The sequence below is a fragment of the Mastigoproctus giganteus genome, chromosome 3 (genome assembly GCF_048544385.1).
Source record: "Mastigoproctus giganteus isolate SK-2022 chromosome 3, ASM4854438v1, whole genome shotgun sequence".
NCBI lineage: Eukaryota > Metazoa > Arthropoda > Arachnida > Uropygi > Thelyphonidae > Mastigoproctus > Mastigoproctus giganteus.
The window spans coordinates 256,189,897-256,217,106 of NC_143577.1; the positions used below are offsets into that span (position 1 = coordinate 256,189,897).

At 39.1% G+C, this 27,210-nt stretch overlaps 1 protein-coding gene across 4 annotated transcripts in view; it reads left to right on the plus strand.

Annotated features, from left to right (window-relative positions):
• Window positions 1-27,210, plus strand: part of LOC150089088 (endothelin-converting enzyme 1-like) — a 129,484-nt gene that overhangs the window by 46,869 nt on the left and 55,405 nt on the right. For all 4 annotated transcript variants that reach the window (XM_090369807.1, XM_090369808.1, XM_090369803.1 and 1 more), the window contains exons 3-7: window positions 3,748-3,842; window positions 19,026-19,070; window positions 21,760-21,921; window positions 24,408-24,494; window positions 24,996-25,198. In XM_090369807.1, coding sequence (XP_090225933.1) covers window positions 3,748-3,842; window positions 19,026-19,070; window positions 21,760-21,921; window positions 24,408-24,494; window positions 24,996-25,198 — 592 coding nt within the window. The remainder of the gene's footprint in view (window positions 1-3,747; window positions 3,843-19,025; window positions 19,071-21,759; window positions 21,922-24,407; window positions 24,495-24,995; window positions 25,199-27,210) is intronic.

Consider the following 27,210-nt stretch of genomic DNA (forward strand, 5'->3'; position numbering starts at 1 on the left):
AACTGCCGGGTATTTAAGACTGCACTCAAAAGGAACCGAGGCGAGCATTTTTTTATCAGTACTTAATGAACTAACAATAAGAATCCTTTGGAAGTAGGCTGAAGAAAATCTATTCCAGGTTATTTATGTACGATTAAATTTCTTTATTGCATCCTCAATAGAAATAAGAAAAGAAAGTTACAGAGTGGTCTCCCACACCCATCTACTTCTACTTTTAACTGTCATCCTAAACGTGTGTTTTGGCATTAATTATTTCCGCTTTTTAACAAATCCTATTCTCACAAATAAAATCACATTTGCTCGAAAAATACAGTACATCGAGATCTTTTTCACTATCTTTCAGTTCACTTCGGTTAAAAACAAAACATTTCTTCGAAGATTGAGAAGTATTTGAGGTATTGGTTTTGTAATTTTTTAAGACTTTTAGGATATAATTCAGATATTAAAGTGACAGCTACATTTAGCCAGGCGAATGGTGAGGGTGTCTCGGAGATCATATTCGAAATTCATCTTCGCTGTAATAGTAAATGCCAGAAATTTTGGTGGTGACAATTCTTTTGAACCTATAGCATGACAATTCCCAGCTCTCTCTCTCTCTCTGAATGTCCCCCACCCTCATCGGCCACTTGATATAGAGAAAAATTATATTTCTAATTCACCTTCAGAATTTATCCTTCTTTGATCCTATGACGTGCGGAAGTATTAATAGACAGGCCAAGCAATGCAAGGAAGCAGGACTTTCTTATATCAACCAAAAAAAATCCCAATCTTCACACTGGAATAAAGGGATCTGTTTAATTCCTATCATTCCTATTGAAACGGTCTAGAATGAATGATATCTAGAGTCGCATCCTTAACCACAGAATCTGTGTTGTTCCTGCCATAGAAGTGAAATTTACTGACCTTTAGTTACGCGTCCTTTTTTAACATTTCCTCCTTTGTGGACTAGGGGGACACCAGCACTTCTCCAATCCAAAGGGATATTTGTTTGGAGTCAAGTGACTCTCTCATTACCATTTCCAGCGGTTTGACACACATTCAGTCCTTTAAATTAGAACTGAATATGTACGCCGCTCTCCATTAATATCCCAACACCTGTCCTTTGTTAGTTGACCACATTCTAACTGAAAACACCAAATTAAAGTTGTATCAGACAAAACTTTAAAAATGATCATATAAGCCTTCGAGGAGACAGCTGTAGACTCTGAATGCAAGATGCCTCGAACGATAGAGTTTATCAGACTTCCAGCACGGAATCATAGTAAAATGCTATATAAGTAATCGGCATATATGCGACATATCAGCAGCACTGAAGATCCCTACTTACATGCTCGGTGATGTCAACTGCAAATGGAAGCGAGCTGGTGCAGAAATCGAACGAAACGATTTCTCCTGCGCAGGTCAATGCCGTCGCAGCAGACATAAATTGGGATGATTGGGACATATATCAGTACCAGTATAGTGCTGAAGACGATGCGTGATATGGTTACCATGGTTGTGCAGCCGTTCACAATCCACTAATCACCCCCGACTAATCTCAGACGCCGTCCAGCCTAGTATAATTCCAGCCATTCTTGGACCATAGAGATCAGTTGAAAGCTGTGCTTTGGGATGAAGAGTCACGGTACATACATGATCTAGCAGTCTAATGGTCGTGCCTGATGTGTTCGATGTCCGATGAAAGCTACTTTCCAGACTGTCATCCTAACAATGAAGTTTAGGGTTAGCGTGATAGTCTGAGTGTTGTTTTTCATGGTTTGGCCTGGAATCATTGGTTATTTTGGATAAAACCATGAAAGTTGAGAGTTGAAGTCTGTCTGACACCCTGGACAATAATGCGTTCCCTATGTTGTGGCAGCACGACTGGGATCTGCACCATCAGGACAAAACTCCATGTTATACTACTTGCTTTGTGGACTAGTTTAAGGATCTGGAAAAACTTTTAGTTTTTCTGTAAATAAATGTCATTTGTAGATATGCTGGTATCCGAATCTTAAAGGTAGGGCAGTGTATATCTCAGTTGCTCTTTCTAACAAATGCTTCTATGAGATCACTCTTTTTACAGCAGTCTGATACGTTAACATTAACATTCCAGAGTTTGAAGCTTCCTTTCGATGAGGAGTATATATTCGACCCATCTATTATTTCTACTGGGCTTCCTATGGACTTCCAATGCAACCAATTAAGAACCTATTGGATTTACTCTCTTCTTTCCTGTATTTACAGTATACGTGAAATTCCAGAACTCCGTTCTTAGCTCTCTTTGCTAATACCTCAACGGTGTCTTTGTTACGTATTCTCAAATCAGAATCATATAATCTGTAATTGTCCCATGCTTGTATTTTTTGCTTTATTAAACCCTTAACTTCCTCTCTCACCCATTTTGGCATTTTACGGTTACGGAATTGACCACTGTTAGGAATTCCCGTTTATGTACGACAGGTACAGTTACGAACTGTCTGGTTGAGTTCGAATTCATTTCTTCTGTCTGAGTTTCCAGTGTAAATAACTGGGCCACTAATGAAATGACTCAGCAAGATGTCGAAGCATCCGAAGAATGTTCTTCACACTTCGCTGACTTGGTGGCGTAACTAGACCCTCTTCGTAGCTTTCCCAATGCTATCCTAAGAATAAATAAATTAGGAGATGAGTGTATTTCTCTGAAAATGGAGTTATCTAAAATAGCGGTTTTAGCAGCTGTCCATCCACACCTTGTAAAAGAAGTCCAAATTCGAATAGCCTCAAGATGGCAGGAATTTTTATCCGCTTTTACGGACCGTGGTCGAGTTAATCGGTGTCCCTCAGGAATTTTCCCTAGCAATTTGATTAAAAATAAACAATAAATACTGTTAATATTAATAATTATTTGGGGATTTCTTTGGCGATCAATTGCTTCTTTCTTCTGCTTATATTTAAATTTTTGCTGTGGATTTTTAAATGAACAGAAAGAAGACTTTAAAAAAACCCATTAAAATCCAACCTCCCTGAAGTGCATCTCATTGAGCGTGTCAAACCTAAAATTGCTAATGTTGATCATGAAACACAAAACTGAAGAAAACAACTCTTGGAAACGCAAGAAGAGTTCTGATGCTTCGGTTATCGTTACCAATCGCCATGATGACACTCAACGAAATGCACTTCAGGGAGGTAGCATTTTAATGTTTTTTAAAGTCTTCTTTCTCTTAATGACACGGCAATCGAAACTTCATCGCTTGCAAATTTAAATACGAGCAGAATAAAGAAGTATCTCAAAGAAATTATTACTGAAAACTTGATAAGTAGAGGCCCTCGAGATATAACTCTTCATATGAACATAAAAAATAGCACTGGATGAAAATTCTATGTTATAGTAGGATTGTTAGGAGCATTAGCAACTGACGCCATGTTGCTCCACGTATATCTGTAAATTGCGTGTTTTGTGGTCAATTTTCTCTTTGCTGGGTGAAAAACCTGAGTTTCTGGGGTAAAAACCACGCTATCCCCCGCCTGAGACCCATTAACTCAGCCACGCTGTGAAAAAGGCCGGAAAAATTTATCACATCAACGGGACTCGAGTCGTTTCCATCCGGTGTGGGGAGGACGGCGATCCTACCAGCTGCGCAAACCCACGAGGGCATGAAAATTCTGAACGGGAATTGCAATGTAGTGGTAATTAATAATATCTGACATGGGATAAATTTAGGGATTTTATAATTCATGTGGTCCTTTAAAACACACAAAAACAATTTTTTCTTCTTTTTTTTGCAGGTCGAAGCAGGGTATAGTGTTAATTACCGTGACGATCGTGTGTTTGGCGATCATTTTAGCGCTGGTGGTGGCCATTGCAATAATTTCCAAGAGAGGTAAGTTAATTCGAGAGATTTCTTCTATAATATTTTTAGCAAACGGATTAAGGAACGAACGTTTGGCAATAAGAATTGAGTAACTCGTTTGGGACGCCCCGTCATTCACCACAAATGAAGACGAAGACTGTCCGTGACATCTAAGGCATCATCAGCCTCTCCCTCCTTCCCTCCCTCCTCAATTCGTATTATATCTGTTGACGCATCGATTTCTGCGCAAACTAATTTCGCAGGTTAGTAAGTGTAGCATCGGCGCTTTTCACCGTGATTCAGCACACCACCCACCTGTGCCACAGCAATTATTCACGAGCCACAATATGCAAAACCGTTTTGTGTTGCTAAAAGTAATTTCTTAGCGACAGGTTGTTATCGGGCACATCATAACCCTGGGGCATCGCTTTTGACTTCTAGGGTAGGAATAAAAAGTCACTGATCCAAAGTGGTTATTATAAGTAGGAAGAGAGTTCATATGGCATCAGCTGAAACAAGAAGAAAATACAAGACATTTTCCTCACTTAATTTACCCATCCGTTCAAATAACTGTCCAATTCTCCTTTAAATACACTCAAGTTAAGATGGGTCGCAACTATCAAAAGGGTTGCAGCGACCATCACAAAGTATGTACCAGCATCTGTCACTTTCGATGATCTTTCTGTTTGCGATTTTAATATAACGATTTTATTTTTATATTTATGTTTTGGTTTGTCACAAAACTTGAATCGTTAATAACTGAGACAGAAGCCTCCTCTTTATTACTCTCACTGACTAACCTGCTGCTCTAACAAGTAACGCTTACATAGTCTAGAGCAGCGGTTCCAACCTTTTTTGACTCGCGGGCCCTTTTTTAAAGCGAACCACTATATTCTCTGAAATCGTATAATAGTTCTGAATTTTTATTATAAAATATTTCCAATACTACGTTTTTATAAGCGATATTGAACAATAATAAAATTATTATTAAGTATCATTTATACTTTGTAAAGCAGTTATTAATCAGTCCAAAGTAGATTTTCAACAGACTAAGAGTAGAAAACTTATTTCTTGTCCATATGGTAGCCGACCATTCAGGTCTATTGGCTGAAATTTTTGCCCGTCTCTGCTTCCACTTCTGTCAAAACCAGATGGTTCTGTTGTCACTTCAGCCCACGATAGAGCTGACCTGCTAGCATCCCATTTTTCTTCCAACTCCTGTATTAATGATCTCGGTAAACCACCTCAAATCATTGACAGGACACTTCATTCAATGCTTCCTGTGGTCTTCGATCAAAAGGATGTCATGATTTTGATGAATCTGATGCTAAGAAATCCCAGATCCTGATGGTATTTCTCTACTTGTTCTCAAAACCTGAACTCGTGAACTTACTCCTGTTCTTTGCCGCCTTTCTTCACTATCTTCTTCCAAAGGTGTTTTTCCTTCTGCTTGGAAATTTGCTCATATCCAGCCAGTTCCTAAAAAAGGGTGACGAATCCCTCCCATCCAATTATTGTCTCATTGCAATTACTTCTACTCTTTCTAAAGTAATGGAGAAATCAATTAACCGCCAACTCTTAAACTACCTAGAAACCTTACGTCTGATCAACGATCGCCAGTGTGGATTCCGTCCATAAATGTTACGCATTTATGGACAAATTCAATGGAAAAGTTCGGTGAAACACAAGAAGTTCCTCTTGACATCTCAAAGGCTTTCGATCGTGTTTGGCATAAAGGTCTTCTAAACAAGATTCCATCTTATGGTTTTCCAACTGTATTTAGTAATTGGGTATCCAGTTTTCTCTCTGATCACTCACTTAGGGTGATGGTAGATGGCTCTCTGATCACTCACTTAGGGTGATGGTAGATGGCTCTCTGATCACTCACTTAGGGTGATGGTAGATGGCTCTCTGTCTTCTAACTTCTCCACTAATGCCGGTGTCCCCCAAGGTTCAGTTCTTTCCCCCACTCTTTTCCTCTTCTATGTTAATCACCTTCTTACATTGACTGGAAATCCTATCCATAGTTTTGCCGATGACAGCACATTGCATTCAACTTACCATTATGAAAAACCTTGTCCTGCTCAATCAGCTTCAACTTCTCGAAAATCTGCTACGAATTCCTTAAATGTCGATATCCAGGTAATTCTCCAGTGGGGCAAAGACAACTTAGTTGATTTCAACCCTTCTAAAACTCAGTCTTGTCTTATATCTCGCAAAAAGGATTCTTCTGCTCCTATGCTTATCTTTAGTGACACTCCGATTTCTAGACAAAATGATATATCTCTTTTGGGGATTACCCTGACTTCTAATCTCTCTTGGCACAAGCACATTACAAATATTGCTTCCACTGCATCTAAAAAACTTGGGTTTCTCTTTCGCTCTCGTCGTTACTTTTCTTCCAAACAGCTGCTCACTCTGTATAAATCGCAAAGCCGCCCTGCCATGGAATACTGTTCCCACATTTGGGGTGGTGCCCCCAAAACCTCTCTCAGGCTTCTTGATTCCATTCAGAAGAGGGCAGTTAGATTAATCAATGACTCATCTCTAACAGTGTCTCTCCACTCCCTGTCTCATAGACGCACTGTTTCTGCTGCATGCCTCTCCTACAGATACTTCCTTGGGCACTGTTCTTCTGAACTGACTTCTATAATTCCCGCTATCTCTTTGAAAACAATCCGAACACATGCCGTAATCAATCCACATCCTTTTCCTGTCCAAGTTCAAATTCACAGAACCAACTTTTTTTCTTCCTCATTTATTCATTCAGTTTCCGTTTTCTAGATCATCCTTCCTTCATACATATTTCCTGAAAAATTCAATCAACAGAAGTGCAAGTCTTTAATGTCAACAAATATGTTCTTTCAACTTTTCAACCTTCAACCCATGCACGGCACTAAGTACTAAATATATTCTGAAAAAAAAAGTACCTGTATGTAAGAATGGTGCTTGAGAATCAAATAAAAATTAACTTAGTATGGAAAACATAATTATTTAATATGATATACTGTAAGATAATAAACTAATTATAAGGAATTGTGGGAGATGTGGTTTTTTTTTTGGAAATTCATTACTTTTTATTTAATTTTATTTTACTTTATCGTTTATTATTTTGTAGTTTACAAAATAATGTAAATAAATCTAAGCAGATGCCATTATAGAATTTTCAGTGAGAACCTCCAGGGGTTCTGAACCGCTGGTGTAGGACATGCAGCAATTTTATGGGTGTATGTGTCCATCATCCCACAGCAACTTCCTTCAGCTCTGAATACTCCAAACCCCTACATAACCTTAAGCGCTGTAGCCTCTAGAACATCCTCGATTGTGCCAGCTCTAACACGGCCAACGTGCGGATTGGCTGATTACAACAACTTGAGTTTTCCACCAAGGCACTCAGGTTCCATTTTGTCAGCCTTTAAAAAATCCACAACAAAGATACAGCGGCAAACAACAACTTCCGTACTGTTATAATATTCACGCATTCTTAGTAGGTACTTAATAACGTGGTCTTCCTTGCACCACTGCCAAGCAATATACACACACTCAGTGATCACTGAATTATGACCACCACATTCGCATGCTGAAAATATGAATGGACGTATGAAGTAGTAGCAGTTACGAGACGTAGTAAAGATATCACGGAGTTTCAAAAAGCCATGATCGTGGGAACTGGTGAGTCGGATAGAAGCATCCGACACGTCTTGTCGGTTGTGGTGAAGATGTACAAAGAATAGTATCGAACGGATAAAGGATTACGCGAAATTCATAGAAAGCAAGTGCAGCGCGTTGTACGGGCTCAACGGCAGGTTACTGTGCGACAGTTCACATCGTAATACAATAATAGGAATCAACATATATATATCATATTAGGGTCACCAGCAATTCATTACATAAACCCGTATTTGTGTCCCTAAATTGCGTGTGTTTTCTGGTCGATTTGTCTATTTTGCTGGACGAAAAAACCCCCAGTTTCTGGGGGGAAAACCTTGCTAACCACGCCTGAGACCGACTAACTCAGCCACGGAAAGAAAAAAGCCCACCAAAGTTCCTCGCGTCATCGACGAAATTCGAACCCGTACCTTTTCCACCCAGCGTGGGGAGAACGGTGACGATACCACTGTGAGACGCAATACTAAGAATATCAATGTCCATGCGCCGCAAACGCGTAGGGATACCTTCTCTTCACCGTTCATCATCATCGACGGCTAATGCTGTAGTTATTAACAACAATAACCTGGTTGGACACTGGAGTACTAGAAACAAGTGTGCTAGTCGGATGAATCCAGATACTTGGCGCAACACGCCAACGACGCCTTAGAGTGTGGCGCAAGCAACACGAGTCTATGGACCCATCATGAGTGGTACCCACTGACCAAGCAGTGGTTGCTTAATATGAAGCATATTTTGCTAACAGGAGCTAGGACCCGTGGTGTGTATGCACCAACGTTTAATTGGTGAGGTCTACCGGCAGCTCTTAGGAGACCATCTGCTCTCTGTCATGTTGCATTTTCCACAGAAGAAAATTGGGATCTTCCAAGACAATAATGCTCTATAATCGGGTCCTGCCTAAGTGGTTCCACGAACACAGTAATGATACTAGCCCTCTTGATTGGCCTCCAAATTCGCCAATGCATCATATTCCAAAAGTGTTCAATCGAAATGTTATGCAGCGAAAGTGAGGCATATCGACAGCAACGACAGAAAGTAGAGATAGGGACGTGATAATCCCATTATATAAGGCTTATGTTAGACCACACTTGGCATACTGTGTTCAAGTATGGAGACCGCACCTAAAGAAAGACATCGAGCTTCTTGAAAGGGTGCAAAGAAGGGTAACTCGCCTGGTGAGATCTGCAAAAGGGCGTCCTTATGAAGAAAGACTTCGAATATGTGGGTTGCAGAGTTTGGAAAGTAGACACCTTAGAGGAGATTTAATTGAGGTGTTTAAGGCTCTGAGAGGGAGGCATCAGTAAAATGAATGAGAATGAAATTTTCAAGATTACAAATGATGCTAAAACTAGGGGACATAAATTCAAGTTACGCGGGGAAATGTTTAGATTGGACTGCAGGAAGTTTTATTTTAGCCAGCGAATTATAAATTACTGGAATAAGTTGCCTTCATGGGTGGTAGAGGCCGACAGTTTGGGGAAATTCAAAGGTCATCTGGAAATTCAAGTTACGCGGGGAAATGTTTAGATTGGACTGCAGGAAGTTTTATTTTAGCCAGCGAATTATAAATTACTGGAATAAGTTGCCTTCATGGGTGGTAGAGGCCGACAGTTTGGGGAAATTCAAAGGTCATCTGGATAGTACCATTGGGTGAAGGAAACGCATAGGATGATAGGTTTAATTTCCTTTTTCTTTTATTAATTATTATTATTATTTTTTATTATATTTTTTTATATCATTGTTTTATTCGGGTTTCGGGTTTTTTGTTTTTTTTTTTTGTTGGTGCAGCATAAGCCATAGGCTTTCTTGCACCATGCGGCCATTGCTAATACTAATACTAAATACTAACTGTCATCTATTTTGACACTGTGGAAAGCGAGGCTTTCCACAATGTCTTCAAATTGTTGAATTTAAACATAAGAAAGGCACCTGGAGTGGATGGGATCTATCCAGTTATATTAAAGAAGGGGATCTATCTTAAAGGAGGCGGCAAAGCAACTAAGCAAACACTTAGCCATAATTATGAGAGCTTCCTTGGATTCAGGGGAGGTACTCACAGACTGGAGATGTGCAAATGTGACCACAATTCACAAAGGGGGATCGAAGGTTGACACGAGTAATTACAGACCAGTTAGTTTAACTTCTGTAAAATAATGGAGTCGCTGGTTAAAGATGCACTGCAGGATCATCTAGACAAGACTGCAGCAATAATTCAGACACAGCATGGGTTTGTTAAGGGAAAGTCTTGTCTGACAAATTTGATTGGTTATTATGATGTGGTTACAAAGGAACTGGATGCAAAAAATAATTTTGATATCATATATTTGGATTTCAGAAAAGCTTTTGACACTGTTGCGCATGGAAGACTACTGTACAAATTGGAGCAGAATGGTATTAAGGGTAAGTTGCTACAATGGATAAAAGGATGGTTAAGTGGGAGAAGACAGAGGGTGGTAATCAATGGGTGCTGCTCTTCGTGGATTAATGTTATTAGTGGAGTCCCTCGGGGTTCAGTGTTGGGTCCATTGTTGTTTTCTGTATTTATAAATGATATTGATGGTATATCAGGCTGAATGTCGAAGTTTGCAGATGATACAAAGGTTGGCAGGGTTGTTAATGACAGTAATGGCAGTGTGCTACTGCAACAGGATCTAGATAATTAGGACAGATGGGCTAAGAAGTGGCAACTGAAGTTTAACCTTGACAAATGCAAAGTACTGCATATGGGTTTGGTGTTGGGCCCATTTGTTGTTTTGTATATTTATCAATGACATTGATGAAGGTATATCAGCCTTAGTATCGAAATTTGCAGATGATACAAGGGTTAGCAGGGTTGTTAACGACAGTAAACACAGTATGCTACAGCAAGAGGATCTAGATAAATTGGGCAGATGGGCTGAGAAGTGGCAACTGAAGTTTAACATTGACAAATGGAAATACTGCATATGGGTAGAAGTAACCTCAGAGGAACGTATCAACTGTGTGGTACTACACTTAAGGTGGTAAGAAATGAAAAAGACCTGGGAGTAATTGTGCAGGCAGATATGAAGTTTTCTGAGCAATGCAGACAGGCTGCCAGGGCAGGTCATGGGGTTTTGTCAGTGATATATAGGAATTTTGCTAGTAGTGAAAAGGAGGTGATTATCCCTTTGTAGTATAATAGGCAATGGTCAAGCCACGCCTTGAGTACTGCATACAGGTCTGGAAGCCTCATATTAGGAAGGATGTAGGTTTGCTTGAGCGTGTACAGAGAAGGGCAACAAGATTGGTGAGGGGAATGAAGGGATCCTTTTACCAAGAGAGGCTTAAGTTCTGCAAATTGCAGTGGCTGGAGACTAGGCACCTGCACGGTGATCTGATTGAGGTGTATAAGGCCTTGAATGGGTTGAGAACGCTGAATTGTGATGGGATCCTTCCATTTGTTCAGATTACCAACCTAAGGGGGCATAAATTCAAATTAAGAAAAGACAAAATAGATGTGCGGAAATTTGCCTTTAGCCAGCGGGTGGTTAATAGCTGGAACAAACTGGAGGAACGGTACAAACATTTAGAGGGAATTATTGTGTGAATCTTTTTTTTTTTTTTTTTGGCTGATGCTACATAAGCTCATACTCTTTCTTTCTTGCATCACATGCCTCTGTTACTATTACTATTACTGTTATTACTATCAGTAACTTTAGAAGTATGACAGGAAATCTTTACTTCTACCCAAAGCGTAGTCATCAAGTTGTTTCATAAGATGTTGGGTAGGTCTGTGCTTCGACGACACCTCTCCTTTATAGCAACATCCAAAATTCTAATTAGAAAAACATGATAATCCCTTTTAAAGCACCTCTATAATGTAGGGCAGCACTTAGTAAGTTACAATTTGAGCTCACCTGAGGCATCAAAAACTTTAGAACTATGACAGGAAATCAGTAACATACTATAAAAAATGCGCTTTAAGCAATACTATACCGAGTTACACAAAATGAGGTGGAATTAGTAAGACCCTAAATGATTTCTAAGTGACTTACTTGAAATTGATGAACGTCCTGAAAATCGTGTTCCGTAATTCACTTCTTCTTCCGTAATTCAGAGCGACGTGCAGTTGAAGACGTGAAGTGTTCCAACCATACCAGGAATAAACACTTCAGAAGAGCTTTGCAGACACACAACAGACTCTTGCCTGAAGAGATACACGAAGTAACGCGTGGTAAGCTTCTTGATAACTGTACCACTTCCATTCCACACGTTTATTTCTCCGGAACATCGAATAATCCACATTTACACTTTAAGCGCGCCAATTTTACTGTCCTTCCTCTCAATTGTGTTGCCCCACTAAATTCTAATAACAGAGATTCGTGTGCTTCGTTCATCAGCACGAGGTTCACGTGGCACGCGTTTGCTACGAAGAGAGTCTATGAAGAAGAGCAACTGGATGAATAAGTAATGATTTCTTTTAATACTTGGAAATGCGTTTTGTAGCAGCTTCGGAACAGCACTGTTTTTGCATTTACAACCTTCCTCTCTTCTTTCAAAATTGACAATTAAATCAATAAAGTCCTGGAGCTTTGTACAATACATTTTCCATAAATGTATTTTATTGCGGTGTAAAAGAATTTAACTTCATCGGTGACAAACTACATCTTCTTAAATGAAATAAATCAAACCGGGCTGCTGAAGTCTTCCTAACCTTAATCAAAGTTTGTTCAATCAGAAAATCACTTCTCTTGCTGAAAGCAAATTTTCGTGGTCAATCCTTCTTTCCAATTTAAATTCGCATCCCGTTGTGCATGGTCCCAGAAAGAGCAAAGTTATCATTATTATCTTTATAGCAACATCCAAAGCAGCAATTCTTATTTTTTACATCTTTTCTGAATTCCTTTAAAGACCTAAAACTTGACTTTGAACCAAGATGTAGTTTGCAGAACTGAAACCTTTCTTGGTAAAAGTACTCCTCTGCTCCTGACAAATTTCGCTCTTCTCTGATGGATTGGTTATTCGATTATTGTAGGCTTTTAGGCGCATCATCGACTTACGCTCTATTGCGCCTATATTTGTACTTGTAAATTGCGTTGCGTTCTGTGCCAATTTGCATCTTTGCCGGAAGCAAAAAAAACACGAATTTCCGGGAGAAAAAAACCATGAAATCCTCGCTTAAGACTAAAAATTTCTTGAGTCAGCGACGGGATTCGAACTGAAATCTTTAGTAGTATGTGATGGACGGTGATTACACAGGGTGCGGCTTAAAAGAAACGAGAAATATTTTTTAATTTATTTTTTATTTTAAATAGAACAATTTCAATATTTATAGCCTTCAAATTACTCTCCAGCAGCGCTGATGCAGCGCTCTTAGACCCTTTCCAGGATCTCAAACAGCAATGGAAGATTTCGAGTTTAATTTTAATTGCTGCGTTGTGTTCTTCTAGTCCTGAAATCGTTTTCCTTTGAGGTGGATCGTAATTTTTGGGAACAGAAAAATGTCGCACGGCGTCAGATCAGAAGAATAAGGTGGGTACTCCAATGTTGTGAATTTCTTTTTCCTTTTAAAAATGAATGCTCATCCGACGGTCTTGGATCACGATTTTCCGAATTTTTTTGACATTCTTGTATGTGGTTGAAGACGGCGGTCTTCCTGTCTTCTTGTCGTCGAGGGTATATTTCACTATATTACACGTCTATATTTCACGATATTACACGTCGAGGGTATATTTCCCATATTTCACTCGGATCATTCACCAATTACTTTTGACATCACAGTGACTTCTCATAACTTCAAATGCAGCTCCCGTACTCCTCGATTCAATTTCAGAAAGGCTGACTGGCCTCTGCTCAACCTAGCTCTAAGAAACGTAGACAAGCAGCTCGCTGACGCTATGGATGACATCGATGTGCTCACCAACAACCTGATTAACTGTGTCCATTCAGTTATATCTGACATTGTTCCTCAATCCCATCTTACCGCACGCTCTACCTACCCGCACTGGTATAATAGTGAACTAATACGTAAAATTAAATCCAAAGAATTCTACAGAAACAAATATAAGCAAACAGGTGACAGTCAATACTATGAAATATTCAGCCAACTCCGCAAAGAAGTGAAAACTCTCATATTAAACTCCTACAACATGTATACAGAGTCAGTTCAGGATAGTCTGCTTACTCACAGAGATATCAAACCATTCTGGAATTTCATGAAGCATAAGAACATAACCAGTAGAAAGTTACAACTCCGAAACGCAGATGGAATTCTCTTATCTGACGAATTCAGTATTGCTCAAGAGTTTGCCAAACACTTTTCTAGAATTCAAACAAATGATACATTGAGACCTGCCTCATTTCCTGACTTCACACCTGTTAAAGATGATATCCTCATTAATCTCTTTATCACTGATGAAGATTTAAACTCGGCATTAAAAAGCATGAAAAATGACTATACTAGAGGCCCAGATGACATTCCAGGCCTATTTTGGAAAAGGACTGTCACTACATTGAAACCCCTCATACTGCGGATCTTCAACCTGTCTCTCAGGCTGGGGAAGTATCCTAATCACTTTAAGCAGGTCAATATAGTTCCTATTTTCAAAAAAGGTGATAAAAATGACGTATGCGATTACAGACCCATAACCTTGCAAAACAGCCTGGCTAAACTCTTCGACACAGCAGTGCACAAACATCTCTTCGAATTCTTCAAGCCTTTTATCGATCAGAATCAACATGGTTTCTGCAGTGGCAAGTCAGTAGTCACAAATTTACTTCCTTTCTGGCAATACACCTCTGAAGCTCTTGATAACCACCTACAAGTTGATGCAGTCTACACAGACATATCTAAGGCATTTGATAAAGTCCCGCACGAACAACTTCTGGAAAAACTTAAGCTGTATGGCATCCGTGACCCTTTGCTCTCATGGCTACGCAGCTATATTACGCATCGTTCCTTGAGCGTTATCATCGATCAAGTGAACTCAGACTGTTTTATACCACTAAGCGGAGTACCACAAGGCTCTCCCTTAGGTCCTCTTCTCTTCATTGTTTTCGTAAATGATCTTCCTTCTTTCATCTACACCTCCAATGTTCAAGTTGCTCTCTATGCAGATGATCTTAAGATCTACTCAGCAGTGAAGGAGACTACCGATTCTCAACAACTTCAATGTGCTCTCAATAAATTCTCTCTGTGGCTATCTCTGAATGGCTTGTCTGCTAACCCCTCGAAGTGCAAAGTTGTCTCTTTCTCATCTTGCAGATCTCCACAACTAATGAATACGGAGTATAGTATTAACTCTGTGATCATCGAAAGGTGTGACCAAGTTAACGACTTAGGGATTCTCTTTTCCAGCAGTGCTAAATTCGATGCCCATGTCCTTAAAATCACCAGCAAAGCATTCAAAACACTGGGATTCATCAAACGGAACACATACAAGTTCAAAAACTACAGATATGCGGTTATCCTTTATAAAACTATTGTTCTGCCAATCCTTGAATTCAGTTCACCCATCTGGAATCCTCACACAAAGACTTTAACTAACAAAATTGAAGCAGTCCAAAAAAACTTTATCCGTTACCTTACGTACCGCAATCCTCTATTCTATCACTCAGTGTATTATGAATCGCTGTGTGATTACTTTCATCTGAGGCCTCTGTGCACTAGAAGAGTTACTGCTGACATCGCCCTCCTAGCCAAAGTAATCACTGGAATTTATGAAGCATCTGATATCCTGAGTAAAATAAACTTCAATGCTCCCTGTAGACAAGTCAGGAACCTTACACCGTTTCGCCTTGACTCTGCCAACACGGACTTAATGAAGTTCAGTCCACTGAACAGAATCAGCAAATCAGCAAATGACTCTCGCATTGACTTCTTTGACAACTCCCAATCACTGATGAACTCCATCCACAAGTTTGCCTCTTCACTTAAACTGCAAAGTGACTAGCTCACATCTAATTATTGTAGCTTATTATTTGTTATATTATTTTTCTATTCTCTAACGGATTAATTATTACTTGTTTTACCGGTAACTTAACTTAATACAATCCTCTTTTGTACATATGCTTTTATTGTTTGAATCTATATCAATGTTTATCGTCCTCTTGGATTTCATATTATTGTTATTATGTTTATTGATCTGATCTCAGATACACTGTTAATGGTTACCTGTTGTGTATCTTTTTATTAATAAAATAAAATAAAATAAAATAAAGTATCTTCTCGTCCCTCTTTGGACCGTTTGTTTTATTCGTACACACGTGGCTGACCCATGGTTTCATCACCGCACCCATTCCCTAACATCTCTAACGTTTCTGCACTTTTCCCCCCTAGTTTTACTGAAAATTTAAAATAATTCCTTGCTCTAAATTACGATCACTCATTTTTCCGCAGAAGGGTTGAAACACTGTTTCACTTCAAGAAGCACAGTTCAATCAAAACTTAACCGAGTGCAACGAAACAAAAACTGATCCGCACAGGAAAATGCAAGCTACAGCACGATATGAATGTTGTTGATATGCGCAGTAGTAAGACATTGGTAAGCAAGGATTCTCTTTTCATTTTAGCCGCACTTTGTGCTAACTGCTTCGTTCGACGACACTCTTCTCAACATCTTTTCTAACAGATCCACATCCTCTCAAAACGAGGCTTCCAGAAATGTATACACACTGAGGATTGCGCCTGAGCATTTATTTATATTTCTGCGATGAGATCATCACCTCTTTCTCCGCTGGCATCGTTCTTGCGTATCATTGAACTCAGATATTGCATGCATTCATCGCTGAACTCCATGAAAACTGCTACCAGATAATGAATCTACGATGTTATCCTGCTCCTGGACATGCTCCATTTTTTTCCTTTACTTGCCTATCCATATATGAAAAATACTTTGTTTTCATGCAGTTGTAAGTTGAATCCTCTAAATTTCCAGGGTCCAACAAGCATGTACTTTTGTACATTGAACACGTGTTCCTCGCACCTCAGTCTGTAAATATTAACACCCATCTGGCACATTGCTGTCCCGGAATGACCCTAGATATATTGTGGTAAATAAATTGAGCGCAGTGAATATAATTACTGTCCTCCTTACATCGAGCGTATTTTATAACAACAAAAATGACTAACTTAACCAGTTATTCCTTTTTCCACCCGAAAAGAGCATTCTTCACAAGATGGCTAACTTAGTTTCAGGCGAGGATCGCGCGGTTTTGTCTTTCCTGGAAATTCGAGTGGTTCATCTATGAAACAGACAAATCCACCACCGAATACACACAGACACGATATACGGCACTTAAATGAAGTGATATACATTTATCAAATATTAAACCTCATTTGGCCAGCCCATCGGCTTAATTTTTCAGATCTTGGAGAAGAATTCGTCAATTACTGCCATTTCATCATCAGAACATTAAACGTGAGATGTTTATCTCGCTATACCATTAAGAAATATTAAACACAACGAGGGGGGTGTTGATTAATTACAATTTTTCGTTACTTCCTATCTATTAAGCACTCTAGGTGGAAACAACCAACTTTCCATTTCTACATGTTTTGTTCCGTTTCCTTTGCAACTGCAGCCATTATGATCACCGTGTATTCCTTAATTACTTACTCTTCCTACTTTTTAAGTTTGTGGGTCATCCTGTAAGTACTGAGCCACTTCCTCTTCCTTTCCGGCGGAAAACAAGGGACGTTTACTCCGAGTGTTTGACGTCGGTCTGTCAGTTTTATCTTTCTTTTTGCTTTGGAATTTATTTGGCGAGTGGATGCAGTAATTAACTCAACTTCCGAGTTTCGAGGCAACGTAATAATTTAAAGATATAAATTAAATTAAAAAACTAATTATTTAACGAGACATACAAAAAAACATATACGAATACAATTCAAGATTTTTACAGGGATAGAAAACATTCGGGTGAAACGTAATTCGAATATATTTCTTGGGTTCATCTGCCAGTTTGTTTTAACTGTCGCGGGTTGCGTCTTCCGGGTGGAAAGGACTTCAGTTCGAATCCAGTCAATGACGCCTGGATTTTTATGGGCTTTTATCACAACTTACTTTGTCAGTACGATATACTACGCCTCATAGCCTCAATCGCTTTGGCGCTCAACGTACTCATTTAACTCCATCTTAAATAAGGTCACCTTAAGTATGGAAAGACAAACACAGTCGTGATTTTAAAACTTTTAGCGTGTATCTTAAATAGAGTGAAACATGAAAGGTACTGGGTTCGCATCTATACATATAAATGCACTTGAATGGCATTTGTGGCCGGTGTTTTACCGTTTGCACCAAAGCAACGGGTGTGAGACGTCAGAGTATTTTGTCTGTACATTGCGTGCACTCTATAGTCGGTTTGGTTTTTGTTATATAAGCTCGAGTTACCAGGAAAAAATCCACGAGTAATTCGCCTTCCCGTCTCTCACAAGACCGAATAACTCGGCGCGCTCTCGAAAACACTTATAAAAATTCCTCTTCTCTCTCTATGGGAGGAATTTTTCTGAGCCACGAACGAACATTGCATCGGATAAACTCGCTTGGAATTACAATCCTTCTCACCCCAATCCTAGAACAATACTCAGTTTTCTCGACCTTAAACTTTCCTCGTTTAATTTTAGTAATAATAATGGAAAAAGTGCGTCTTATTCGCTGTCCAATACGGCCAACAGCGCAGAAATGAGAGCAGCTAAAAGAGAATGAGGAAAATTACTGATTGGAATTTCTCGGGGATATTTTAGAGGAAAGTGTGGTGTGAGAGAGAGAGAAGGCTACAGCACGGGTTGCGCTCATTTTTTACTTATCTTGTTTTTAAGAATGATATTTAGGTCTTTTATTCCTGCATAGAATAAAAGTCCTAAATTAAACGCGTTTTCCTCGAAAATTTGACGAGATAATTGTTCTGTTCGGTCTCGCCCAGCAGAGTGGAATTTCCTCTTATGCACTTAAAGCTACACGGGGAGGTTTTCATTTATTTTTTTCTGTTAAGCTTGAGCGTAATTCGAGTGAGGATATCCTTGGCAGTGACGTGACTGGGAAATTGCTTCAGAAGGTCGTTTGAATTGTTAGAAAGTGTATTTTCGAACTAAAATAAAAAATCCGAATAAATTTCTTTTGCGAGAGTAGGAATTCTTCAACTGACGCAGCAGCGCAATTACTTTCATTTTTGATCACGCCACGTGGAGTAAATGGAAGATAATAGTCGGGTCGGGGTGTATTTTGTACCAAATGTAACTTCCTCATTATGGGCGACTTCAATCTGATTTTTTTTTTTTGTCACTGAAATCAGTGAGATTTATTTGTACAAAGATTTTGTTGCATTAAAAAAAAAAGAGAATTTTAAAGCATAATTTAAGTTCTCAAAATCCAAATTTAGCTTTCCATAAATTTTTATTCCGAACACCCCGTTCCTCCCACTTAATATTCGGATGTCCACGGTGGAAATATTACCCCGAGAGCATCATCTAAGATGTTTCTTTAGCTGACAAGGAAGGATCATTGCCGAAAACAAAGAGTATTTTAAGATTGAAAACAGTTCGTTTCTTTAACGTAAATCTAATTTCTCTTTTGTGTTTTTCAGGGCCGGCCAAAGAGGTGTGCTTTTCGAAATCGTGCATCAGATCAGGTGAGTGGTTCATTTAAAGTCCATTCTTCTTCGCCAAATCAAAAAATGCGCTTACCTTAGCCACGACACGCGAGAATTCCTGAAATGTTGCTGCTGCTGTCGGGAAGATAAAACGTGGTGGAATTAATTACGAAGAGCGAAGAAACAGCTTTTTCAGGGTTAAACTGAAAGCGCTGTTGTCGGGTTTGAAGATCAACGCCAGAACACGAAGCTTCCCTTCGATTTGTTTCTGTATTTAGCAATCTTTTTTGCGTAATGTTACATCAAGCCACCGCCATCATCATTTCTTATATTGCGGAACTTCGAAGGGGAATTCGACACTAATGTGGCGCGATAAGAACAGCAGTGGGGCCGGAGAGAAGTAACGTGAGCCATCGTGGGTAGCGCCAGTACAATCATCATCCTGCCCACGCCGAGTGGAAAAGACCCAAGTTGGAATCCAGTAAACAAAGCCACGGGCCATTCTAACAATTGGCTGAGATAATCAGCCTCAGGCGATGGTAGCGTGTCTCTTTTCTGGTTTTGTTTTTTGGCTCCTGGAAACTCAAGTTTTTCGTCCAGCAAACAGCAGATCAACCACAGGTCACACGCGCAATTTACGGACATATTATATGCGGGGCAATTTGGCCGATGTACGTAAAACCCCGCATTCCCTCAATCACCCTTCGAGAAAAGAAGAAAGTGGAAAGAAACATAATTACAGTATTATGGTACTCTACATATCTGTATTCAAGTTAAGTGGTGCCATCTGCTGAGACGATATCGAAACAACGTAAGAATTATAAAATCAACTTTCTGCTTACGTTTATTTACAGTAATGTCCAAACACCGATGTCTCAGACTTCAAACGATAAGAAGAACCTACTGCGATCCGATCTAGAAGATTTAGGCAGATGGGCTGAGAAATGGTGGTTGAAGTTTAACCATGAGCTGTCCTGGCACATATGCTGCCAGGACAGCTCATAGGGCTTTCTCAATGATATACAGGAACTTTGCTAGCGGGGATACGGAGGTGATTGCCCATTGCACGAGGCAATGATTAGGCCGCATCTTGAGTACTGCGTGCAGGTCAGGAGATTTCATTTTTAAGTACGATAGATAAGCAGGAAGTGCAGCAACGAGATTGGCGAAAGAATGAAAGGGTGCTCTTACCAAAAAAAGTTTCAATTTTGCAAACTGCAGCGTCTGGAGACTAGGGCACCTGCGACTTTGGCTGTAGTAGGGTTTTAGGAGCATCTGCAACTAAGGTCATATTGCGCCCCATATAATATATCTGTAAATTGTGTGTTCTGTGGCCGATTTGCTGTTTTCTGGACAAAAAAAAAAAAAAAAAAAACGAGTTTCCGGCAGAAAAAACACCACGATAATCTCGCCCGAGAACGACTAAATGAGCCATGTGAAAAGGCTCACAAAAGTTATCATCAATTTATTTCTCTGTAGAGGAGACACCCCTGGGACAGTCATTGGCTAGAAGGGTGAGACTTACATTCCAAGGTGTGAAGCGGACCCATGAGCAAAAGGTTATAAAGTCCGTGGGACGTTTACCCTGAAAGTCTGAATACAGAATTTTGCAATACATGAGTAATTATGATTTTATAATATTAGAATATTTAAATTTTTGGCATCTTTGAACCTCATAGAATATTTAAAATTTTGACGTTTTAGGTTGACATCTAGAATACTGAGAATATATAGTTAAAAGGGATCCAAATTAAATGCAGTTTTTGAGCCCAGTGGCTGTGCACCACACTTGCACAAGACGATAGGAATCTGCAAAGACTTGCAATCTGTAGGCTTTTTCGTTACAGAGCTTTTCCGGTTCAGTTCTTAGTTGATTGAAGAGTCCTATTATATTTGCTGGAAAAAAGCGACTTAGGCTGTCCAGGTTTTTTAAGTTGCTTTGAAGAGGATGTCTTGGTTCAACATTCCTGGTGGCTTCTGGACGAGAGTGAAATAAACCGTCAATACTGGGAGCTAATGTGAAAATGTTTCTTGTGGTAATTGTCTGTTTCCAGGGTGGAACGCTGAGATTGGAAAGTAGGATGGCTCTAGAGATAGTAAATGGGTGATTCGAGATCCTTTCAGTCATCTCAAGAACCAGTATTCAATACTTAGGAAAGCTTTCAGGTTGCTCTGTGAGGCAGAGGACCAAATCTGTGAAGCATACAGTGGGATGGGAAGTATACATTTCAAGATATACTTTTAAATATTGCAGAATCTTTCAGAAAATATCATCGGTAGCCCCTGTTCCAGTGCTGCAGGGTGTTCACCTTCAGTTTCATTTTCAAAGACTGGTTATGTTAAACTCATCGTAGACCTTTCCTTCGGGTGTAAAATTTGACGATGTTATGATCAGAAAAGAAGATGTAGAGGATCTTCTTTGTACATTGTGGTGTGTATAACTGTACTGTATTTTACTCTGAGTTTTGAGCTGTATTTCCTTTTAAGCGTCCACATACAGTGCATGCATTTCTGACATTTAATTTATCAGCGTTCTCTGTTATTATTATTATAATTCTCTTACATATTGCATCATTACTGTTAACCCTTGGGTTGGTGGCTGTGAAGGGCAATATTGCGATGTACAGACTTTTATTATTATTGCAACGAAGATTTCCAAAATTTATTTATTAGCGACTGATTACTGTCGATCGTTGATATACGCTTTCTCTTTCTGTCTCTCTTGTAGCGTCTGCCTTACTGGGTTCCATGAACATGAACATCGACCCCTGCGAGGATTTCTACAACTTTACGTGCGGCTCGTTTGATCAGCATAACAAGCTGCTGGAACCGTATGGCCAAACAAGTCCCTTCATATCTATTCAGAGCTCAGTGGATGCAGAACTCAAAGGTAATCAAACAACTTTCTGTTTTCGTCCATCGAATTCGGGCAAATAGAATTTCTTCGAGCATATCTGTAATTAAATTGTTTTAACATAATGGGTACATACAGCATAGTGTAATATGTAATAATTATCCTAATTTTCTGTTTAGGTATCAAATTCTAAATAAACACTTGGTATCTGATTAATTACTGCAATATCTGGAAAAGCAATGTCGCGATGGGTCTGCTTTGGGCATTTATCGGTTTAGACTACGAAGAAGTCCGAGTGTAAGGATAATAGTAGGGCCATCTAATTAAAATGTATGATTCTGCTGAGAAGAAAGCTATCCAGGAGGATTTTGATGCCATTTTATGCTTTTTTTATTCGAAAATATGATCTGGGCCGAATTGCTAGAACTTAACTCCAAGTTAGTGCTTTAAGATATGTTGCAAATCCCGAATCTGGCGTGGAACAGCCTATGAGACGTGTACCATGTCTTCGCCCTCATGTGATACGACGAATATCTTGAGGTAGTCTGCATAGGAAACAAACTTCTTATACAGAAATATCAAGGAATGCTGAAAAAAGAGATGCAGCCAGAACTCCTCCTTGGGTTATTATTTTAATTATTCAAATTCAAATTATTGTACTAGGACCACCAGTAATTTCTTACATATACCTGTCTATGTATTATGTTTGTCAATTGCTCGTGTTCTCTGGTCGATTTGCTGGACAAAAAAAAAAAAGTTTCCGGTGGATTCCTGAGACCGACTAACTCAGCCACGGAGTGTAAAAAGTCCATTAACGTTCCTCGCGTCATCGACGGGATTCGAACCCGGGCCTTTTTCACCCGGAGTGGGGAGGACGGTGACGATACCACTGTGCCAGACTATTTTTAATTATATTATTATATTTAACGTAAATCACTTTTGGTATTATATTTAAAGCACTTGAAGCAATTGCTATTATGCATCGCGAGGATTTCTCTTCGAATCTGTAGTTCTCTGGAAAGTGTGAGAGCTATGGAACCTGAAAATGTGAAGTGGGTCGCAAGAACTATAAGTAGGGAACTGATGGAGAGTGTGTAAAATTCTTTGATGTTCATGAAAAGTATATCTATTTGTCTTTTGTTGTTTAGGATACATTAGATTAGATATTACAGAAAGCCTCTACGAAGTTTGTGATTTCTGACAGTGATTGCTTATCTTTTAGTTCATTTTGGTTTGTTTTATCTGGACGTGCATGTGAGATAAGTCCTTGCAGCAGATAGGGCAATTTATATTCTCTCATACCATTCGGTAAAAGCCTGTGTTCGACCCCCATTGAAACTGAGAAGTACTTTCCTTCGGGGATCTTTCGAGTTTTTTCACAATCGAGTCAGTGCACTTTTAGGGAGGACTGAATTGGTTCATTCCTATGATAAACTCGAATTTTTAATTTCACGAAATGATAATCCAACACGGTACAAGTTGTTATTGGGTTTTAGGAGCATAGGCAACTATGGCCATGTTGCCCCGTGTATATTGTCTGTAAATTGCGTGCGTTCTGAGGTCGATTTTCTTTTTCCTGGACGAAAAACCGAGTTTCCGGGAGGGAAAAAAAACCATGCTATTCTCTCCTCAGACCGACTAACTCAGTCACGTTGTGGAAAAGACCCATAAAAATTCTTCCCTTCATCCATGGGATTCGAACTCAGGTCTTTTTCCACCCGGTATGGGGAGGACGGCGATCCTTCTAATTGTGCTACGCACGATACAAGGAATTCACAGATATCGGATGAATTGCATGCATTCGGATTCAATAATTCTTTTTTTGTGGGGGTTAGATGCCGGATCTGTTGCCAAAGGAGAGCTCATTTTTGTAGGTGGCTCTCTGAAAGATTTTTCCATTGCTCTATAGTCAAGAACGATGGACTAAGCAGTACCACGAGAGATCGCTGATAAATGACATCCGGCCTTCGTTGGTGTCACGTGGAACAGCAGTTTATCCATGAAAAACCCATGCTGCAGATTCGCTTACGAATACCCATCACTTTCTGAAGCTGAAACTTAACATTTGAGATCCACATAATTCGTTAACTGTGGTGAATCAGGATGAGGTTAGTGAATAGTTAGTTGATGAAGCTACTATATGCACAGCATATAACTTAATAAGCTATACAAGGAAGGATTGAAGAAAAGTGAACATGAAGATTGATCAGGTGCACTTATTCTTGAAGTTGGACGCGTTTATTGAAAAATAATAGGCTACAATACATTTTGGAATAAAATCTTTATGAAAGTCGCCTTTCAGAGAGACTATATGCAGTCAAAGACTTTAGAAGTTTTTACCAGTTTTAATGTTCTTCAAAGCTTTATCAGTAGAATGAATTTATAAAGTTTTTAGTCCTATTAAGTTGGAACAACTGCAACCAGCTGTAATTCAATAATAAACGTAGCTTAACAGGATGTGTTGATCAGCCGACTGGATTTGTTTTTTTGTCGATCAATTCTTTGGTATTTTTGTGTTGCAGAAATTTTGGAGTCCACGTCTACGATGACTAACCTGCCAAGAGCAGCAAGACTAGCTCAAGATGCGTACAAGGGATGCATCAACACAAGTAAGTAAACGATTTTTCCTTCTTTCTGGCCAAATACACTAACTGAAATGCAGGTTCATATTCTGATTATTTCAAAACAAGGAAGTCGTCATCGGTTGCATTTCCATAAAGGTTGCTGCGAGAGATTCAACTCCGATTTTCTAACGTGGTGGCTAGGATTCAGAAGAATATTTCAGAATGTCGTGGCCAGTATAAAAGCTGCCCAAATATACCTTTAAAAAAACGTAGAATCTGTATGACATTTGACAGTATAAATTTTAGACAAATTTAAATCCAATTGTGGCCTTATCTTTCTCTCTCTCTCTCTCTTTAACAGAAGTTTAAATTTTTTTTTAAATTTTAGCACTTTTTTATTACGCTTTTTTTTATTTGAGAAAAAGGTGTTAAAATATTTTTCGAGACAAGTAAATTTATGGATTAATTATTCCACGCATTTTGAGTTCTTTTAAATTAATAACTTTGTGTGAAGTGAAAGTGATTCTTTCAATTCTTAATTTTCAGCTTACAAAGTGGATCTGGAGCCGCTTCGAGAACTGTTCCAACCTTTACGGGGGTGGCCTCTGGTAGAAGGAGCAAAGTGGACGGGAAGTGACTTTCACTGGATCAATGCCACGGCAGCCATCTTTCACATGATAGGCACAGACACCCTCTTCTCCATGGGTATCGTGCCCGACTTCAAAAACCCAAGAGGGAACGTGATATGGGCAAGTATGCACACCTCACACATTTACTGGTCATTTTTCATTTCTACGCAACGAACAAGTGCTTCCCACGTGATTTAACTTTTATTTTGCTGATCGAATTGTGCACGCAAACAAGTTGAAAAGTTATGTAACGTGTCTAAATGTTACATTTCAGGCGCTTTTCATTGTAATTTTTTTTCTTAATTCACCTTTCCTTTTCTGCAATCAACAGAAGTGAAATAGAAATAAGTAATTATCTTTAAAAATTAATTAATTAATAATATACCAGATGTGAAAATAGATTTCCTGGAATTGTGCAATAAAAAAGAACACAAAGTGAAGGAACTCAAAATTCGTTTAATTTTTGTTCGAGATAATCCCCGCCTCACTGAATGCTCTTATTACACTGATCTAAAAGTTTCTGAAAAGAGTTAGCGAAGGCGTCCAAAAAGATAATGTTTAATTCGGCTGTTACGTTGAACCAGCCGCCTTTCTTTCGAAATTGCGGTCTCACCCGGAAATGCGCTTCACTAGTCTTTGAAGCACCTGAACGTAGAACGCAGCACTGACTATCTCTCCCCTTCAGTTAAAAATTCCTTGTGAATCACACCAATGTTTTGTCGGCATGATCAGCGTGATATTGATCCTGGACTTCTGTAAACCAAACTTATTGGGCCTTGGCGATGGTTTTGAAGTCCACTGCATGCTCTGGCACTTCATCTCTTGGTTATACTGAAACACTCAACGCTCGTCTTCATTGATACAGTCGAGGAAATTAGGATTGTTTAGACAAGTCTGGAAGAAGTCTTCGCATGATGATACTCTTCGTTGCTTTGGCTCATCCGTGAATCTGCGCAGCAAAATTTTGCACAGACTTTCCTTTTCTCTAACTTTATATGCAGAATTTGACGAATCGTCTCCTTATTCATATCCAACTCATCTTTTATTTTGTTGATCAAATCATTCCATCATTCTCTTGCCACAATTTCCCGAACTTTCCAACTCTGTTCTCATTTAGAAAGGTTGACGGAACATTTTCGCCACCGCGAAGATCAGTTCTGTATTTGAACCGCGTGTACAACTCAAACACACTGGTACTACTTAACTTTTCACCAGCATAAACAGTTCTTAACATTGCATACGTTTCTGTTGTAGATTTTCCCAGTTTAAAGCAAAAATTGATATTCGTTCTTTGCTTCATTGCAAAATCGTGACACAGAACGTTAATGCTATTAATGAAACTGGTTATTGCTTGCGACCTCTCAGCCTAATGTACAATCTCTTTGCCACTATCTGTTAGAGGAAGTTTGAACAAGAACATACCACTTCTGTTTATTTTTAAATTCATCGAACATGACCGCAAAAACACGAGTCAGGGAATTTTTTGCCACACCTGGTATAAAACTAACCGTTTTCATTTCGCTGCACAACGTAATATGCATTCAACGTTTTGTCTTATTACCTCCTGGATTTTTAATGAAAATTGAAATGCAACACATATTTGAGAACCTTCTGTGATTTAATAAAATAAACAAATAGAACGTATAAAATATAAAATCTGAATATAGCATGCGGTCAAAATTTTTGTAATGTACTTTATTTATTTACTCCTAATTTTAATAATTGAAAGACAGATATATTTCCTCTTTTTGCTCTGTTAAATAAGGACATCAGATTGATTCCTTTCCTAAAGTGAGGAAAGACTGCATTCCATGTAGACTGCAGATGTCCTCCGTCTACAGTCTACATGGAATAGCAGGAAAATTAATTAATCGGAAAAGAAACTTTTATCCAGTCGTCAATGGCCCAATGACGTACCGTTCAGAGCAGACTTTATGCATCGGTGACGATGGGTGGACATAATGGACATAGTGTATTTGTTAGCATAAGCGTGGGTATTACCTCAAAAGGACACCTATTCCGCGGGCCCGTATCGAGGAAGGTTCGTTGGATTGAGGTCTTGGAAATACCTCCGTTTCTTGTTTATTTACCAACCAAGTCACTGGAGTTTACAAAAAATCATCAATACAAAC